The sequence below is a fragment of the Medicago sativa genome, chromosome 1 (assembly GCF_051527215.1).
Source record: "Medicago sativa cultivar Bolivia chromosome 1, Bolivia_mono, whole genome shotgun sequence".
NCBI classification, from domain to species: domain Eukaryota; kingdom Viridiplantae; phylum Streptophyta; class Magnoliopsida; order Fabales; family Fabaceae; genus Medicago; species Medicago sativa.
In genome coordinates this window covers 11,412,635-11,432,868 of record NC_140749.1, presented here as the reverse complement: position 1 = coordinate 11,432,868, position 20,234 = coordinate 11,412,635, and the positions used below count along the sequence as shown (strand labels likewise).

The 20,234-nt window shown below is 33.3% G+C and overlaps 1 protein-coding gene and 2 pseudogenes across 2 annotated transcripts; 1 reads left to right on the top strand and 2 right to left on the bottom strand.

Annotated features, from left to right (window-relative positions):
* The first annotated feature begins 9,197 nt into the window (after positions 1-9,197).
* Positions 9,198-11,069, top strand: LOC146952638 (molybdate transporter 1-like). The gene is made up of 2 exons (XM_085703922.1): positions 9,198-9,468; positions 9,577-11,069. The coding sequence occupies exons 1-2, from the start codon at positions 9,210-9,212 to the stop codon at positions 10,770-10,772; spliced, it is 1,455 nt and encodes a 484-aa protein (XP_085560048.1). The 5' UTR covers positions 9,198-9,209; the 3' UTR covers positions 10,773-11,069.
* Positions 11,070-15,057: 3,988 nt separating this feature from the next.
* LOC146952637 (uncharacterized) lies at positions 15,058-16,374 on the bottom strand (annotated as a pseudogene).
* A 109-nt stretch (positions 16,375-16,483) lies between these two features.
* LOC146952636 (wall-associated receptor kinase 5-like) lies at positions 16,484-19,455 on the bottom strand (annotated as a pseudogene). Its single transcript, XR_015006986.1, has 3 exons — positions 18,338-19,455; positions 17,863-18,027; positions 16,484-17,716 (listed from the first exon to the last, which is right to left on the bottom strand). The product of XR_015006986.1 is annotated as a wall-associated receptor kinase 5-like (transcript).
* Positions 19,456-20,234: the final 779 nt, after the last annotated feature.

Here is a 20,234-nt window from a genome sequence, read left to right as displayed (position 1 = left end):
CGGAAGCACCGATTATGCGATCAATTTGGGTTTCAATAAATTTTCTCAGTTCTGCAACAAATATAACAGAGACATGAGTTTGGTTTCTGGGTTTGTGTTTTCTCCTCCAATAAAGCTGTCTTGGCTTCATGGTTGGACTTGGTGAGATTAACCATGTGTTTCTTGTTGGTGTTGCCGTGTTGGTGATCTGGTCAAGAAGGAGAAGAATGACCTCATGTTCATGGCATAACAATATTAGGTGGAAAGAATCCTGCACCTAAAAAGAAGGAGAAAAGGGGTTTTTAATATGGAAACGGTGGGTTAAAAATAAGGAAAATTCTACGGTGAAGTCATGAAAATGACTTTTCTGGTGAAGTTAACACTATAACATCAAAAATGTAGTGAGTAACACCCCACTATTTGTACAATGGCATCAAAAGTTCAGTCCTCATAGTATCATCAATTCATCAGATTAACAAGACTACACTTAATCTAATTTTATCCTACCTTGTTTTAAGCATAACACCCCACAACGTGTAACACTTAAGACTATCACATAATATCATCAACTCTATTTGCATGTTAAAGATTCCAACGATAAAATAGTATCTGTAAGTCCAAGATGTTGCAAGTATTACTAGATGAATTACTATTGATCATTAATCAGTAACCAACAATTTAAAAATGAATCAAACATTAAGATCAAAATTAACTTTTTTAAAAAAGTCAGTTTTCTGACTGCACCGTAGAAGCTCCCTAAAAATAAAGGGGAAGAAGAAGGGGGTTGGAAGTTTTTTTTTTTTTTGAAGGAAAGGGGTTGGAAGTTAGTCTCGTTTTATTTTATTTTCAAGATTGTAATTTAGCGCGTGGATAATAACCTTTGACACGCGTCCGTGAAATTTCGTACGTTAATATTCGTACTGAATAGCAGTTCTCAAAACTTAATTATCTATCACTATAAATGATGTTGGATTTTTTTTCTTCAATTCTTTTTAAACAAAAATTGTCAAAATTACAACTGAGCTTCTAAATTATCGGAAACGGTCCTGCATGTAGATATAAATGATGAAAAAAATTACTATTAAAATAAATTGATATAAACTGTCTTGGTTCAACTTAACTTACCCAATATACTATTACGTTTAAAAGCTAATTGATTTCATATCAAATTTAGTTATATTTTTTCTATAAATAAAGTTATTAGATTATTTACTTGTATTTTTTGTTATAATTCTTTTGGGATATCATGTTATAAGTACAAAGGTGTTGGGTCACATGAGGAGTTAGAAGATCATTCGCATTGGGTTAAGAGGAACCACACTTTAACATAAAACGTTAAGATAATATTTTTACGGGTTCTCTCATGATCAACCTCCACTTTTCTAAGCAACGTATGACTTATAACTCACACATGCTACGCAACAAACTTCCCCTCAAGTGTGAGTCCATCAATTCATTTATACTCCCCTCAAACGGAAGCTCTTTCATCCACTTACACTTGTACCACTGTTGTGGCACTTAACAGAACACGACACCTGAACACCTTATCAGGAAGACTTTGGACAAAAGAGTCGGTCGAACCCTTCTCAAATCTTAGCTTTGGTACCCATGTAGGTTCATAAGGGGAGCCTGAAAGATCAATCATAAGACATTATGTTTATGGGTCCCTCCACTTAAAGTGTCAAACCTTCATTTTTAAAGTAATGTGGACTTTTAAACTCATACTTGCTACATAACAAAAGTTTCCACCACGTTTAACGACGACTTTTGGCTACATTTACTCCATAAGCAAGAAACATGGATCGAACTCCTGACTAATTGCTTCAAGGGTTCAAATACCTCACCATTTGAACTAATCCATTTATAGTGTATTTTTAATAATCTATTATCCCCTATCCAAACAAATTGGGTACAATGGAATCGAAATAACATAAAGGGGCATGCAGGTTTCGAAGTTTTTTGTATCCTCGTATATTGCAAAGAAAATATTCGAAGTTAAAAAAAGTGGTGCCGTTTAACCTGGGAAAGGAAATTTCTTTCCCACCATGGGAAAGTCCCTTTTCCCAGGACAGGTGTCAGTTATAACTGGCTATGCCAAAAACAAAAAAAAAAACTCAGTTTTGTTTTTTAATGTTGTTTGTAACGTTGCACATCCCCATTTTCTCACAACATCACAACGTAATCCTCACCTACATTTAGCACTGAAGCATTAAAACATCGATTCTTCTTCTTCTCAAACATTCCAGAACACTGCAGAGCATAACAAAACCCAGCAAAAAAAGCTTAAAATATCCAAAGTATATATACTATTCTACGATTGTTCAGGTAAAGATTCATTTTAAACATCAATCCTTCTTCTTTTGTTCTATTACTTGATGATTTCAATTGTGGTAGTTTTAAGGATGCTATGGCGGTGGAAAAGAGAAATTGCAAATCCTGTATGGAATACCCACCTACCCCTGTCTAAAAAAAATGAAATTGAAAAGGAGATGATAAAATCAATTGAAGGAACTACAAGGTAAACAAATAAATTAAAGGCTTAAATAAAATTGAAGTTGGGTGTTAATGGAGTTGGGTGAAGAAGAAGTGAAGTGTTAGCGTTGGTGATAAACGGTAATAATTTTGAGGAAGATGGTTCTGGAAATAAAATATTGTTGCTTAATCAGAAGGTGGGGACCACTGCTGCGGGTCCACAATGCCATGCAACAATTGACAACAATTAACAGGTCACAAATCCTAGCCATTCAATTAAAAAAGTAATAAATCCATGGTTGTGGTTCAACTTTCCCATGAAGGGAAAGAATTCCCCTTTCCCATACTAAACCCCACCAAAAAAAGTTATTGATAGGAGGAATTATTTGAGGAAGATCTAAGTTTCTTGAGGAAAAAGAACTACACTAAGTAATAAACAAATTTTGTACAGATGAGTGGTTTTTTTTATAGAATTTATAAAGATAAACCGAGTAAAGTAAATGGAGCAAACCAAACTCAAATTAAGTTGTACTTTGCTTTTTTTGTCAAAAAAAAAGTTGTACTTTTGCTTTTATTTATTGTCTATTTATGATATAGATAAACAATAAATGGATTCCACCAATGGAATTATACATTATCTAATATAAAATCCTAATTAATTAATTGGAAGGAATAATTCACCGTGTTCTTTTGTTGAAGTGCCTTCCAAAATGAAATAAGTTGCTGACACGAATTGAAAGACAAACTAGCATTTCTATGAATAGAGCTTCATTAAAAATGGTTTAGCAACAGTTTAAATAAATGGAATGAAAGCAACGTATAAATATCAACAGTTTAAATAAATGAAATTTTGTATAAAAAAAATAAAATAATGTATTTACTATTGGATTTCTAAGATAATTCTTTTTAGATTTCTAATACCTTTAACACTTTTTTTTTTTGGAAAGAATATCTTTAACACTCTTATTAGCAAGACACATAAACAATTATGATCAAGGGACATAAGTCGCAAAGTATTCTATTTGAATACTTTTTTTTTTTTTTTTACGGAATTAGTCCAAATACCTTTTTTATTTTTTTATTTTTATGAAATTAGTCCAAAAACTTGATTACAACTTTTAGATTAAGATTCGATTTGAAAATTATCAAATAGTCTAGGAATTTCCAGGAATTAAACTATTTAATTATACACCATATCAAAAAACAAAATAATCAACTAGGAATTTCCAGGAATTAAACTATTTAATTATACACTATATCAAAAAACAAAATAATCAATCTTCAATAGAACAATTATTAATAAGAATTTATTTACTTTTCAGCTGAGTTCCGATTTACCAACCCTTTTTATTGATAATCCAAGTGATATATATGAAACGCAAACAAAAATTCCAAGTGATATATATGGAATGACAAAATTGCTATAATGTTTAGGAAAATGCTAACAAGTGCCCTTAGGACACTATAAGAAGTTTAAAGTGGAAGGTTTATCTTAAAAGTTGTGTATTCAATACATTGAAACATTAAAAAGTAACATTTTCAACATAAAATTTATCAATTATTTCCTTTTTTAAGTCATTAACAAGTGTCTTAAAACACTTGTTAGCAAGACCCTAATGTTTATGAGCAATTATGGTGGTTAGTAGTGGAGGGCGTGGGCTAGTTGGAACAAATGAGGTCAATGAGCAAGATGATTGTTGAATTCAGTCATGGAGAAAGTTTTTCCTGGTGGCAGAACAGACAATATTTTGTGATTGATGATGATTAGACATTGATGGATCAAGCAATTATAGAACGGGGATGAATGTTGGCACAATAATGTTGATCATCGACACTAGATAATGTATTATAAGTGGTTTTACCGCTTTGGCAATTGGCTACCAGGGTGACAGTAAGATCCATGTGTGACTTAGATGGAATTGTGTATGGTTGAAAGGCATATAGTTTACTCATTAGTTTAACTTAGATGGCTACTTAGAGTTGGTCTTTTTTTTCCCTTTATTTTTTAATGAGTTTAACGGAAAAGTTCACACACTTTAAATGGTAAAAAGTTAAAAATTGTGTGTTCAACCCCACGTTTCAGTATATCAATTGTTTATGCAACATTGTTTTATCTAGCTGTACTTACAAACATAGTGTTATATAGTTTCTAATCTAGAGATTTTGGTTTAATTTGTGCAAAAAATATTTTCAGCAAGGGGCATAGAGTTTTAATTAAACGGTCTAATGTGTCATGTTTTTTTTATTATTTTTTTTTTATCAAAAAAATTTAGTAGATAGAAATTCACATTTAAAGATGAATAGATGGAGGATCTGGGGTTCGAACTTGTATTAATGCAATGTTCAGTAGATAAAAATTCACATTTTAAAGATGAATAAATGAGGAGTGGGGATGAGAATATGCTTGACCGGCCTATAGGGCCTACGCCCTAGCCTACAACATGTTAGACCATACCAGATTTTTTTCTTAAATAAAGAAGACCTAGGTTTTTTTTAGAGTCCTATTTAGCTTAAAAGGTCAGGCCACAAACCATTTAAAAAATCTTTTAGGCATATTAGGTCGATCTACTTAAGTAAACACAAATACTATTATTTATTATTATATTATATTATATTATATTTTGTACTTTGAATTAAATTATAAATTTGTTAACCTTTTCAGTAATTTACGCATATTAGTATACTTTTTTTTAGTACAATAGGAGAAAAGAAATAAAAAAGAAGAAAAAAAAACTATCTAGAAAAAGAAATCCTACTAGCATCAACTAGCAGGAGTAGGCTAATTCCGGCTAGAGGAACTGCAATAGAACGATAGGTCTCATGGTTACCAGCTCCAAGATTAGCAAGATAGTCGGTGCATATATTCTCCTCCCGAAGAGCGTGATGCATGCGAACGAGTTAGTCCTTGAAAATGAGCTCCTTTATATTATAAATAATTATTGCGTAGTGATGTCAAGCATTGTCGGGTTCAAATACCAACTTCATTGCGGTCTTTGAGTCAGAATAACACCACAACTATAAAATACGTACCAAACTTCCAGGTCATACGTAACCCCTGATAAACTGCCAATAACTCTGCATGAAGGATGTTAGAGAAGCCTGTATTTTCAGCAAAGCCATATATTCAAGCACATTCCTCATTCCTAAGCAAACCCATAAAACCAGAGACACCGGGATTGCCAAGGCTATACCATGAACATTCAAAATCATGCCATTACCATCCTTATTGTTCCACTTTATCATTCGTATGAGTGGAACTGGATGCTACTTGAGGAAGCACTTAACTAGAAGATTAGCATAGTTGTCTGTACACATCTGAATAGAAAAGGGAAAACAACCTCGTTTGCCATACACGAGCTATTCCTAGCGCGCCATAACCACCAACAAGTGGACATAAACAGAAATCTAGAATGGTCATCAATACCACGACGCAGCCAAACATAAAGATCACCCTATTGGAAGAAAGAATATTAATATACATTAATATTTCACACATTTAAATGTATTATTTAAAACTAGAATTGAAATATGATATAATATATAGTCAAGTTCTATAAAAGTTCATGTTAAATACTAAAAGAGAGTTTAATCTCATTGATCTATTAGTTCGCTGGTCTGTTTAAACTTAGATCAAATTACTTATTTAAAGATGTTTATATGAAATAGGCTTTTAAACATGTTAATAGGTCGTATCAGACTTCTAGAAGGCCAGACTCAGGCTTAAAATGTAAGTCTATGACAGGCCGTAGGCCATACTTTGGTCTTAAAATATTTGACAGACCAGACTTAGGCCTTGCAAAGCCTAACTCGGCCTAACCTATTCCCACCCCTAATGGGGAGTCCAAGGTTTGAACCTATATTAATGCAACATTCATATCAATTGAGTTAAACTCACAGAGATTAATGTGTCATGTTTTAATCGTATGAGAGATCGAATCAGTAAGACCTATATAAATCATGATTAGATTGTTCTTAAAAACATGAACAATTATTGTTTTCGAGGTTAAATAGCTTTTCCTTCTTAAATTTTCTAGATTATGTTTCACAAAATAGAATACCTGATTAGGAAAAAGTAAGCAAATGAAAAACTTTGAATTGTCAAAATATGATTATAATTTTCCCGAATTAGGGAATAACTAATGATGGGAGTTGTGACTATGAATATTTTTTATGATGACCCCCGTGTAATTTCAACTGAATAATGATTTATTTTTTCATTATTACTAAAGTTTATATTATTTTTTCAAGTAACATAATGACTAGAAATTCATCTTTTAGAAGAATGAATAAGTAGGGAGGTTTGTGGTTCAAACTTAGCCCCTGTATATATTATGCAATATTCCTATTAACTAAACTAAATATGTTAAAATTTATATTATATCAGCTAGACAAGTTTATCTATCAATCTATATTCAAATAATGAAATAATAATGAATTTGATGCCGTGAATGCTTTCAGACAGGGAACAAAACTAGTTTATTCAGTTGCAAATGGGTTGCTAGGAGGGTCTCTATCAATGCCAACTTTTCATTTTCTTCACAAATTCCACTCACATAAGATAATCTCATTCGAGTACTACTGAGCATTAACCGTGTGTTTGCTAGTTGGTTTTTAAAGAATTTTTGAAGAGTTTATATTTTGATATATTAAAATAATTAAAAGAATATCATGTTACTCTATGTTCATGTATCACACTATCATGTTTATTTTTGAAATAACCTTCTAAAATAGTATTTCTTTGCAAAAATTTAACTTACAAACACACCTTATTTTTTTAGTTGACTTTTGTGATAACTTGGAGGCTATGTCATGCTTTCAAGTGGAGCCGTAGTGTCAATGAGTTTTGTGTTCCTTTAAAAAAGGTGATTCATATTTGATATCTATATATAAAAAGATATTTTTCTTAATTCAAAAAAAAAAAAAAAAGAAGATATTTTTCTGATAATATATACTCCTTATGGGACATGTTGGGGATAATACAGTATAAATTTTCTAATTCTTTATGTTGGGGATTTTGTAATTCGTTTCTTTTTTGACTATTTAAGTTGTAATTGTCAAGAATCTTGTTTTCATTGTATGGTTTCAACTTAGCATTTACTTACTTGTTTGTAATTTATTTTCTCTCGGTGAAATGAATATTATTTATTGTTACCTTTCTTTACTAACTATCAACTTGATTGAACATATTTACTAATGGGAATCAAACGTAAACAATTCTCCAAAAAACACGCACTCCTCTTATCATTTTATTACTTGTTTAATTGTTTATACTTACATTTGTTTTTACACAACAAAAGGTAGAGTATACGATATGTGTAGACACACAGAAAGAAAATGAATAATGGACAAACTTTAGTTGTGTGTGCCAAAATCTAGGTTCGCAAGACATCACAGAAGAATAGACCTTCAAACCCTAAAGAAGCTTGTTATCCCATTCAACCACTGATTTAAGGAAAACATTGAAGCACGACTCAAGTACCTTAGCCAACTTTTTTTTTTTTTTTTTTGAGAGAATGGTACCTTAGCCAACTTGAATGGTTCGCATATACTAAATTGAAGCTCCAGGAAGAGCTTCACAAACTCAAAGTCCTCGCCGAAGCACCAAAACTTTACTCGGATATCGTTAATCTCAACGTTCATGCCATTGAATAATATGATATGATTATGTTTTGTGTGCAAACATTGGTTATGGTTTTGGCGGGTATCGTTTATTGGAGATTAGAGTTTGGTAGACTTACAAGGATTTGTTTATTTTTTAAAAAACTTGCTATCTAGCTTAAGGTTCACATACATTTTTTTAGAGAAATACTTAAAAAATCATTCGTTTATACTTTATCATTTTTCATGTTCTTGTGTGATTCAACAATGTAAATATTAAAAAAAGATTCAACAAAAACCAACTAGCAATACGAGATTCGTTCATATTTTTATACAACATAGTATAGTACACTACATATGTATCTATAATATAAAATTATTTGCGACTTGTTGATTTAATTATTTTTCGACAGTAAGAGTTTTACATTAATAAAAACCGCCTCTACTTATACACTGGCGCAGATAATACTTCATTATATATATTTTTTATTCCAAATTCTAATTTAGATTCATCAATATTTCTAATCTGCTAGCTGTATTATTTGTTAATCATGTAAAATTGTCCATATGCTGTCATATAAAAAACAAAGGATAGAGTCCTGCTCTTTTTTAGCCTATGTTTAGGTGGGCGGTACAATTTTCGCGTCTTGTGCAAAAGCACGGTGGGAATTCACGTATACACAGAAGCTGCAAATAGTAGCTTTTCAAAACCACGGCAAAAAGTGCTCTAAATGTGCGGTAAAAGTGGTAAAACGTTGAAGCAAACACACACTTAATGACAATTTTTTTTTAAAGGTTTAGTGACAAATATATTACTACTACTAAAAAGTTTGACAAAAAAACAAGAGTAAAAATAGTGATGACTCAATCATTAAATTAAAAAAGTGAAATGTAAAAAGTTTGGTACTTTTGTTTGCTAGCTACGTTTATTCCGTGTAAATATTAAACGACAATGATATGTCAATGGTATAGTTTTCTACGTTTTCCTTTGCATTATTTTTTCATTTAGTAATTTTAAATGGCAAGTTGATGCCAACATTGACTTTAGAAATTTTATAAATAAACCAAACAATTCACATTCTTTTCTCCAATTGGTTACAAAGCCTATATTTTAGCCACTATATACTCTAAACAATTGAGACTAAACCATCATACTCAATATGGCATACCAAAACCCTCCTTCAATTCAAACATCAGATCCAGAAGCTCATGAAATCACTCCAACACCTCCAACAAACCATTCAGCCACAAGTTTCAAACCCAAAGATGCAGTGCAGACACTGAAAAACAACTTTGTTTTCCGTTCAAAATGGGCTGAAATTAATGGTGCCATGGGTGATCTTGGTACATATATACCTATAGTCTTGGCTCTCACTCTAGCTAAGGACCTCAACCTTGGCACCACATTGATTTTCAACGGTATATTCTGACATACATACATATATAGTATCTGTAATGTATATGTATTTATGCATGCACACAAATAATCTCTTTTTTCTTATGTAATTCATGTCCGGAATCTTTCAGGTGTCTACAACATCATCACTGGTGTCATATATGGAGTGCCTATGCCTGTTCAGCCCATGAAGTCAATCGCTGCCGCGGCCTTATCAGACAAAGATTTCGGCGTGCCAGAGATAATGACAGCTGGAATCTTGACCGGTGGCGTGCTCTTTGTTCTCGGTATCACAGGATTGATGCAGCTGGTGTATAAGTTGATTCCTTTATCTGTTGTGAGGGGAATTCAACTAGCACAAGGTTTGTCATTTGCTTTAACAGCTGTTAAATATGTGAGAAAAGTGCAAGATCTTCCAAAGTCTAAATCTTTAGGCCAAAGACCTTGGTTTGGTTTAGATGGTTTGGTTCTAGCCATTGTTTGTGCTTGTTTTATTGTGATTGTTAATGGAGCTGGCCAGAAAAATAGTGGTTGTTGCGGTGCTCCGGAAGATGGTAATTTGGATGGCCAAATTCAAAGGAGTGATGAAGGTGGAAGAAAGACTAAGATGAATAAATTGAGAAAGATTATTTTTTCACTTCCTTCTGCTTTTATAGTCTTTGTGTTGGGAATAGTTTTGGTTTTTATAAGAAGAAGTGAAGTTGTACATGAAATTAAATTTGGACCATCTTCAATAGAAGTAATGAAATTCACTAAACAAAATTGGAAGAAAGGTTTTATTAAAGGTGCAATTCCACAACTTCCATTGTCAATGTTGAACTCTGTGATAGCTGTTTGTAAATTATCAACAGATCTTTTCCCTGAAAGGGAATTTTCAGTTACATCAATTTCAGTGACAGTTGGGTTGATGAATTTAGTTGGTTCTTGGTTTGGTGCTGTGCCAACTTGTCATGGTGCTGGTGGACTAGCAGGACAGTATAAATTTGGTGGAAGAAGTGGAGGGTGTGTGGCACTTCTTGGTTTTGCAAAATTGGTATTGGGATTGGTTTTAGGAACATCTTTAGCACACATTTTGCAGCAATTTCCAGTTGGGATTTTAGGTGTGTTACTTTTGTTTGCTGGTATTGAACTTGCTATGTGTGCTAGAGATATGAATAGCAAAGAAGATTCATTTGTGGCACTTATTTGCACTGCTGTTTCATTGGTTGGATCAAGTGCTGCTCTTGGATTTTTGGTTGGAATGATTGTTTATGTGTTACTTAAGCTAAGGAATTGGAGTAATGATAAACCACTTTCTACCATATGGAACCAGAAAAGTCCAAACTAAATTTGAAGAAAGAGAGTTTATTTATGTGTAAAGATTTTTAGTGCAAATGAGTTAGTGTGTATTGTTTTCATAATATGCTGATTTTCTGTGAGGTTTGAGTTTTTTTATTGTCATGTGAGGACTTGCTAGGGTTCTACTTCTAGGACTCTGTATATTGTAACTGTAAAAAATGTAGACCATATAGTTAGCAGTAGTAGGAACTACTATTTATGGCTTTTGCTCCATGTAACTTATGTATGCTATCGCATACCTAATGTTTACTCTCAATAATAGTACAAAGAATTTGATTCAGTTGAAGGAAGTTTTTCCAATAATATTTTTGTTGTTGAATGGATGTTTCTTTGGCCCAATAACTTGATTTCAGTAGACATGAATCATGATATAAACTAAAAAATATGTACAGATATTTTAATCTAAACTTGGGAAGATATTTATTGAGGTAAAAATCTTCATTGATAAACCTAGTCATGAAGTCCGTCATAAAATCATGAATAGTAGTACCATAAAATGTAAGTTTATCCACACAACCAACATAGTGTGACACAGTTGACAAATAACTTGTGTCGACTCCTTAAGTGAATCTTTGTGCCTCGAAGAATTAGTCTCTAACTTTAGAGGAGCCAAAAAATGTTTATTAATAAAATTTTTGTCTTCATAACTCTACAAATCAAATGGAGCGCGGTGGGTGAATTAGAGTACATCAATTTATAGAATCAAAAAAAGTTGGAGGTTACCAACCTCACGAGCTCATGTTCGTTTAGTAGGATTGTATGGCCTCTTATTTTATAATATTTATATCTTTTAAACCGCTTATGAAAAATTCACTCTTAAATATTGGCCACTTAAAAATTCACCCTAACATTGACAATACTCATTATACTTGTTTACACTTTGGGATATGGCCACTTAAAAGAATCAAACTTTGGGATATGCAATTTTTTTAGTGTTGGCTCTAAAGAAATCGAACTCAGTGCTCACGAGTCCTAATCAATTCGACCTTAACTAAAATACATTATACACTTGATTCTAATTACTTAGTTTTAGGATATTACATACATACCCAGATATTATATCTAAAATTTGGGAAATTTAACGTTTTCCCTTTGAAATTACATAGTTTGAAATGATAGCAAGGAGTGAATTGTTTTTATAAACTCAATCTGCAAAATAAAATTTAGCTCAAACTTAAGTTTACAAATTTAAATCCTGGTTCCGTTAAATTAACATTATACATTGGTCCACATTATGATCAGCAATGTATAATAACATTATGATTAGTACCATATCATTTACGCCAGACTATGATGTCCACATTATAACCTTTTCAACTAAAGTTTGAAGATAGTGCTTGAATAATTTTGGTATGACTCCTTTATCCAACAATAAATGGTGGTAAGGAAATGAACATGGCTGCCTTTATCAAACATTTGTCTATTGCTATTAATTCACCAATAATAAACGTTTCTATTTGAACAAAAATGAAGCCTTTATGAAGTCATGAGAACAAAGAACAACAAATGGTAAAAAAGAAAACATTTTCATTTTTTTAAGAAAAGAATACATTTTCATTTGTTTTTAATGTGATAAACTTTTCAATTAAATAAAGTGATAACGATTTGGGTTCTAAGATGAATCTACATAGGCGTGCCTTTATCCAACAATAAGTGTTCGGGGCATGACTCTATTTCCACTTTTGGAATTCACCAAAAACTAATAAAGTAAACTTTGAAATATTTGTTTTGCAAAAGTACACTCGAGGTCTTTATAGTTTAACCTTTATTTTGGACCGGTCCTTTAAATTTTACTCTTCTTGAATTACTCATTTAAGAATTATGATGCATGTTTGCAATGTGAAGTATTTAAGTTATCTTCTTGTTGCATCGTAATCCTCTATGTATTTTTTATGACTGCTCGAACTACAAGTTTTATTGCACAATTAAAGATGAACAAACATTCTAGTGTCCTTTCATCACACCTCACACTAGATATAAATTAACCACAAAAAAAAAGATATAAATTAAATGACTCATTATTTTAGGTTGACAAATTTTATCCGTTCATGCTAAATGAAGACATTGTGGCGAACAATGAGATAATTTGGTTTTAAAGTTTTTGGATTTGATAATTTAGCTTTAAGAAAGAAGTGGGAGGAGAAATGATTTATACATATCTGACATGTCTATGTAAGTTTTCTCAACATTAAAATGTCACACATGCTTTATTTTAATGGAATTAAAAAGACTAACCGTGAAAGTATGATGTAACATAAATGACTAATTTGGGAACATAAAAACTTAAAAACCAATTCGAAAAAAAGGCGAGACTTAAAGGATCGCTAATGTAATCTTGCCAATTTTATATATAACAATGTTATGTTATATGAAAAAAAAAAAGTCTTGTTAACGAGTGTCCCCAGGACACTCTTTAAGTATGCTAAATTAAGCAATTATTTTTTTAAAATGTCAAAATTTTCAAATTCCAATGCACTGGTTACACAAACTTTTATAAAAAGTTACTATTTATGGTCCTTAACCAGTGCCCCGGAGGCACTAGTTAACATTTCCAAAAAAAAAAAGTCACGTCTCACCCGAAAAAATTAAAAAAATTTAAAATCATATGTCAATTTTATAAGATTTAAAATCATATTTATTCAATGCAATCACTGTTTCACTTTCTTCTCAGTTGAACATTTCCTCCTTCATGTCTCTCCATGCATAACTTGCGTATCACTCCACTGAAGCAGGTTAGGGTTATCTACATACACATTCTCTATGCATTACATTGATATATATATATATGATACACGGCTCATCTTCTAGGAAGGAATCATCAACAATCAACTCACGTACATTTTAGATCATGCATTCAAATATGTACTTATGAAAACAACTTATAGATTATACGTAAACAATTAAACTTTATTTATCTTTTGCTATAAAATGGCTTATACATAAGCGCTTATCATGATAAGTGTTTATGCTATAAGCTGCAAATAAGTTGTTTATTCAAACAGGACCTATACATATGCTATGCAAATTAAATGTATTCAAATGATTGATTTATTGTAATAGGAGAGAATAGAATTTCATTCAAGTAGATGATCCAATTTTATATTGCTTTTAATTAGCTTATTGATATTGATCATCCCAATTTCTTTGTTATAGATTTTAAATCTTAAAATAGTAGCTGTTTCATATGAGTTATGACAGGTTGTTCTGTTGTGACTTGCTATGTAGCACTGATACATGGCATTGCATTGAATGATTGAATTATGTCATTATTTCAAATTATTATCATTATCGACCTGCCAATGTCTGTGTCGTGTTTGTGTTATAAACTCCTTTTTTTTTGTGCTTTGATATGCTCAATCATATACTTTTCGAACGCGTGTTGTCCAGGTTTACACAGATTTAATAGATAGAGCGATAGACTGATGATACTGTGGGAGTATAATATGTAATTTTTCTGAAAATATTGTTACTCTTTCAGTTCAGTATACTTTCCTTTGACTTCAAAATCCTTTGCATAAGTCATCTGTCATATAGATGGTGCGGTTTATGGTGTTGATTAACTATTTGATATCAATGTTGCTTTAGCTCGCAATCACCATAGCCTGCTACAATATTTTATGTTTTAAATAAATTTACCAGTGACTATTGATTGATACATTTCATTAAAAAATGAAAGAAATTGTTATTTATTGATGCATTTATTTTGTTGTGCCTCCTGAGTCCTGTGAATGTGTGTATTGAGAAGTAATTTCAGTTAGTTTCAATTTCAAAATCCTGGTTGTTAGAAGATCAATACTTTCAAATGGTTGGTTGGTTTGATCCTCCTCTTTCATGTTGTTTTTTCTATGTTTTAGTTTAATTATTTGATAGTCTTGTTTTGATCATAACATATAATTAATATAAACCAGAAATAAGATTCATATATATTCAATTGTGTTACGCTTCCACCGTTATATTCCAAAATTGGCGAGTTAAGCAATAAACTGCAACTAGAAATTGTCCTTGTCCCCCTAGTTTTTCTTCGTCTTCTTTTTGGATTTTCATGTTATTTATTTTGTTTTTTCTTCCTTGATTATTCTATCACCATGACTTGATTACCAAGGTTCTGTTTTGTCTTCTCCTATTACATTTGCAGGAGGTTCCTGCATGTTTGAAACTTTTGTCCATAAAAGGTGATTTGAAACTTTTGTATCAATGGTGCATTCAACTATGAAAGCAGGTGAGTGAGTATCGTTTGACTCTCATGGTTGGTGATTTCAATACTTTTAAAATTTCTAAATGTATAATAGTGCATCTACCACTGATGCGGCCGTGTGAGATGTTGCGCCAATATCCAAGTACCACTGATTGTCAGGAGTGTGAAGTGACATGGTGTGCATAGGTGCCTCAATGTCCGTCGGTGTCTGAGATGAGGTAGAAGCTGCATATACTTGAGGACGTTGTCCTAGGATGCCTGATTGCTTCGGAGTACCTGTAGGGCGTGTCCACTGATACGTGGCATACAGACACGGAGGCATAGCCCATGGTGGTGGAGTCCAACCCCATGGTTGCCAGGCTGTGTACTGCTGTTGCCGCTGCCAAGGAGGAGTGGACCATGGTGACGGGGCGTTGGGAGCTCCAGACTGAGGTGCACTACTGTTACCACGTCCCCCGCTACGACTCTGGTTTCCACGGGAGCGAGAACGATTTCCAGGGTGGTGGCTGCCACACTCAGAGGTGTCTTTAGAAGGTATTGGTTGAGTGGTGTGCATGGCAGCATGAGAGCATGATTTTCTGGCGAATCAAAGTGGCAACACTGCGGTAAGCTTCTGGGAGACCAGATATCAGCTGAAGGAACAAACGATGATTGTTGACAAGAGAACCGACATTTCTCAACTGGTGAGAGAGCATCTTAAGATGCTGACAGTAAGCAGAGACATCAGGAAAATCCTCTATGCGAGTGTTAGAGAGTTCTTGCTCAAGAGTAACAACTCGAGCATTCTGGTTGTCTTGAAAAATGTTAGCCAATCGATTCGAGGCTTCCATAACAGTGGAGTCTGGTTCTAGGATGGTGGTTAGCAGATCAGTGGAGATTGTGGAGTTTATCCACAGAAGAACGGTGGAGTCAAGGGTGTTCCACTGCTCATACTCGGCATTGGAGGTATCCGTCGGTGCAGTCTTGTCTTTAGAGGGGACACTATGATGTAGAACCCGGTGAGAACACGGGCATGAATGCGGAAGAGCTCGGCCCAGGTGCCATATTAGTCTTTCTCCATCTCAAGAATAATCGGAATATGGTTCTAAATGTTTGAAACATCGAGGGCAGGATGAAACTCGGGTTTGGAGGCTTCCGATGAGGAGGAGGTTTGTGTCATCTTGCTAGAGTTACCACTGGAAGACTTGGTGTTTTTGTTGTTGCTGCTGCTGTCGATGTGATTAGACTCAGACATCTCGTGACGGAGGAAAGTGCACGGACATAGAAGACGGTAAGTGGCTGAACGGATGACTGCACAAAGGGGAGGTCGCACGTAAAGTCAGTTCGCGACTGTTTGGACGGGGAAGCGTGTTTGAAGGACGCGGCGGCATTGGAGCTGCGCGAAGAGGAGGGCATGTTGGTGGCGTTTTTGTAGAAAACTCAGCGGCTGTGGCGGCGGCTGCTATATGTGGGTGAGAGTTTGAGAGAGAGATTTAGGGATCAATTAGGGTGATACCATCTAAGACAATGTAATGCTTGCCTTTTCATTATCTGAATAGAATATATATGTATATAGGTCAACTATCTAATTATGATACAACATTATTACAGAAAAATCATTATACTTTATTATGACAAATATTCTATTCTATCATCACCAAGTTCATAAATGCTAGATGATTCATGAAGCAAGAGTGGCTCTCCTCTACATTAAGGTCTCCAAGAGTGCTTATCCATTAACCTCATTCCCTCCAATTCCATAGCCACTTCCTTCATGCTTGGTCTTTCCTCCCCTATAAGTCTCAAGCAGTTCGCCGCAAGAACAGCTACCTTCTTGATCTCTTGTTTGTTTTCTTCATTCCACATACCATCTTGAATAACTTCAAACACATTATCATTTTTCAAGCAAGATAGAAAATGCATAGCAAGACTTCTTCTCTCTTCCGACCTACCAAAACAAAAAGGTTTCTCCCCCGTTAGCAACTCCACAAGAACTACTCCAAAGCTATAGACGTCACTTTTTTCAGTCAATTGGCTTGTTAGCATATACTCTGGATCTAAGTAGCCAATAGTTCCTTGCACCATTGTGGCTACTTCAGTTTGATCAAGTGGAATCAATCTTGAAGCTCCAAAATCTGATACTTTGGCAGTGTTGGTTCCATCTAAGAGAATGTTAGCACTCTTGACATCTCTATGGATAATTGGTATTGAGGCAGCTGAATGCAGATATGACAGAGCTCCAGCTACCTCTGCAGCTATCCTAAGACGAGTTATCCAAGTTAGATCGTTCGTCTCACCTTGTGTGTGTATAAATTCAGAAAGAGTACCATTGCTAACAAACTCATAAACCAACAAAGGAACTTCTGTTTCTAGACAACACCCTAAGAGTTTGACCACATTCCTATGATTTATTTGAGAGACAACATCCACCTCATTAATGAATTGTTCAATTTGGCTTTCGTCTATAGTTTTGGACTTTTTGATAGCAACAATTCTATTATCATCAAGTTCCCCTTTGAAAACTGTACCAAAACCTCCTCTACCTATGATTAAGCTCTCATCAAAGTTGTTAGTGGCTTTCTTTAGTTCATTTTCTTTGAAAATGTGAGCTATTTGAGACGAGTCTTTTCTTTGAAGAAGTTTTTGTTCCAAAATAGAACCTCCATTCTGCTTAAAGAACTTCTCTTTTAATTTGGTAAATTTCCTTTTTTGGTATATTATGAAGAAAACTATCCCCACAAATAGTACTGCTCCTGCTCCTGTATTCAAAATATATTGAACCCAATTTTTGGATTGTTCCCCAGACTAATATCAGTAGCATATATATACTTAATGAACACTCATAATATTTGATAATAAAAAAAAAATTAACTTAAAATACAATTAGGCATGCTTAGTTGCTTACCGAGGACAATTTGAGTTGCATTTAGATGAACTGGTTGGCATCCTCCTTCCTTTGTTCCATCTCCGGTTTGCCCCTTGGGACAGAAACAAGTGTGATTCCCCAAAGTGTTCATACAATTTGCTTTATTTTTGCATACATGAGTTTTTGTGGCACATTCGTCAATGTCTGAAAAACCATAAAACCATTGTCATTAGTATCTTACTATACATGTGATTCGTACATTGATTTGATACAAAAATGAAATTCAACATCTAGTGTGTATGATAATAAATCTAGCTTGCACCCTGATGAATGACTGCCTAAAAATTAAATGTAATCAACCACTCTTATGTCAACTTTGTATAGTCAACCACTTTTTAAAATGACTCAATTAAGAGGAACCAAGTTCAATAAAACATTGAAAATATGAAGCACAATCAATTAATTAAACTGCAAAAACAAAAACAGTGGTACGATATTATGCTTTGTTTGTTACCTGTGCAGCCTCCAGGAAGGTACGGATTTCCTTCAAAACCTTCTAAACACTTGCATCTGTAACCATCATAATCTGGTTCGTCATCGACACATTTACTATTTTCCTTGCAGGCATAGTTATCTGTAGTTTGTGCTATTTGACATGATTCATTTGCAACAGCCCAATTAAGAACTACGGGGAAAGTTTCATATGGTAGATTATCTATATGGTCTACAGAAAATTTATAGGATCCTTGTTTTGCAATAAAGGAATAGCTACAATTTTCCTGAGATAGCGTAGAAGTTGGGAATTTAAATGCTTCAATGGTGATATTTTTCATACTAGAAGGAATATCCACTTGGCAACACCCTAATCCTGTGCATTTTCCATTGTTATTCCCAATTACTATTTTAGGATCATAATCATAACATCTTGTTAAGCACCCTGTTGAATAAGTGGCACCTGTGAAATTACTGTTGAGATATCCGTAACTGTCACAACCAACTGTTATGAATTTGTTTTCCGTACTTGAAATTGTGTGAGGAGAAACTCTGAGATAAGCTATATTCGCTTCTTCGGTATTATTACTACTACTACTACTATTCGTACAGAGATGTGAGACGAAAAAATTCATTTCCATTTGACCTTGGGGATTTATATCTAGGACTTCTAAATTCGTACCACGGATTAATTTTGAGTTGTTTACACAAGTGAGTTCAAATTTTGAATCCATGTAACATGGTGTATGATTTTGTGCTGTTGAATTTCCTATGCCAAATGGATATGGAATTGTTACATCTCCACAAGTGTAACTGCAGCCAGGTAAGACTTGTTGAGGTTGATCATATGCAACTGTTTCTATCAAAAGTGCTAATGAAACAATTATCAATGGATGCATTGCCGTGATCTGAATCACAAATTTAGTAGTAGAAAAATGATAGGCCTTTTTAGTGTCTTGTGGCATAAGGGTGCCTTGTTTATTTATAATAACACTTCAAATTTAATTAGTTTTTCTTTTGTGTCAATCGGTATTGCTAATTGCTAATATTTTTTAGTTCTAAGCTAATTGCTAGTTTAATAAGTGAAATTGAGTTGCAAGTTGCTAGGAAGACTTGCATTTTTTTTCTTTTCAAAAGCCTATCGGTTAGAGAAATTCACCTTAAAGGTGAATGAGTGGGATGACATTATCCCTTACCAAGTGAGATAAGTTCACGGGACAAGGAATACTGACAATTATATTTATATAAATATATATAGATAATTTTATGGCATATGTATTCGGCAATTTGACATCTAGATATATATTTGGTATTTAAATCAATAGCTAAATGAGTTTTTCTTTTAAATTATTTTCTATCATTTAAAAAATTAAATTAACTAAATATTGTTTACCAAAAGGGTTGACGAAATAATTTTTTTTCACTTCTAATTATAACTACTCATAAGAGCATACACATCCATGATACTCATCTTGATAGTTTAAATGGACCCCACATAATTTTTTATATTATTTCACACTTTCAAAATATTTAAACCATTCAACTATATTTTTAAATATTCATGCTACTCATCAAAAACTCTAAAATGGATCCCACTAAACTCCACAATATATCAAAGGTCTCTTTGGCTGCTTTATAAATACCTTTTAATTTATATTTTAGGGTTAATAGGTCTTTACCCCCTAAAATATATGTCATTTCCGGTTTTCCCCTGTAAATTTTTCTTTGGCTGCTTTATAAATACCTTTTAATTTAATTTTTTTTGAACGGCAAATGAAATATATTGATTAATTAACAAAAAGAAAGACAAAGTACAGAGAGTACTCCGACCGCCTCCGGGTACAAAGTACAAGGGGTATGTGACCCTAAAAACAAAGAAAAAGTAAAGGGCAGACACTTCCTAACCCCACAAATTAACT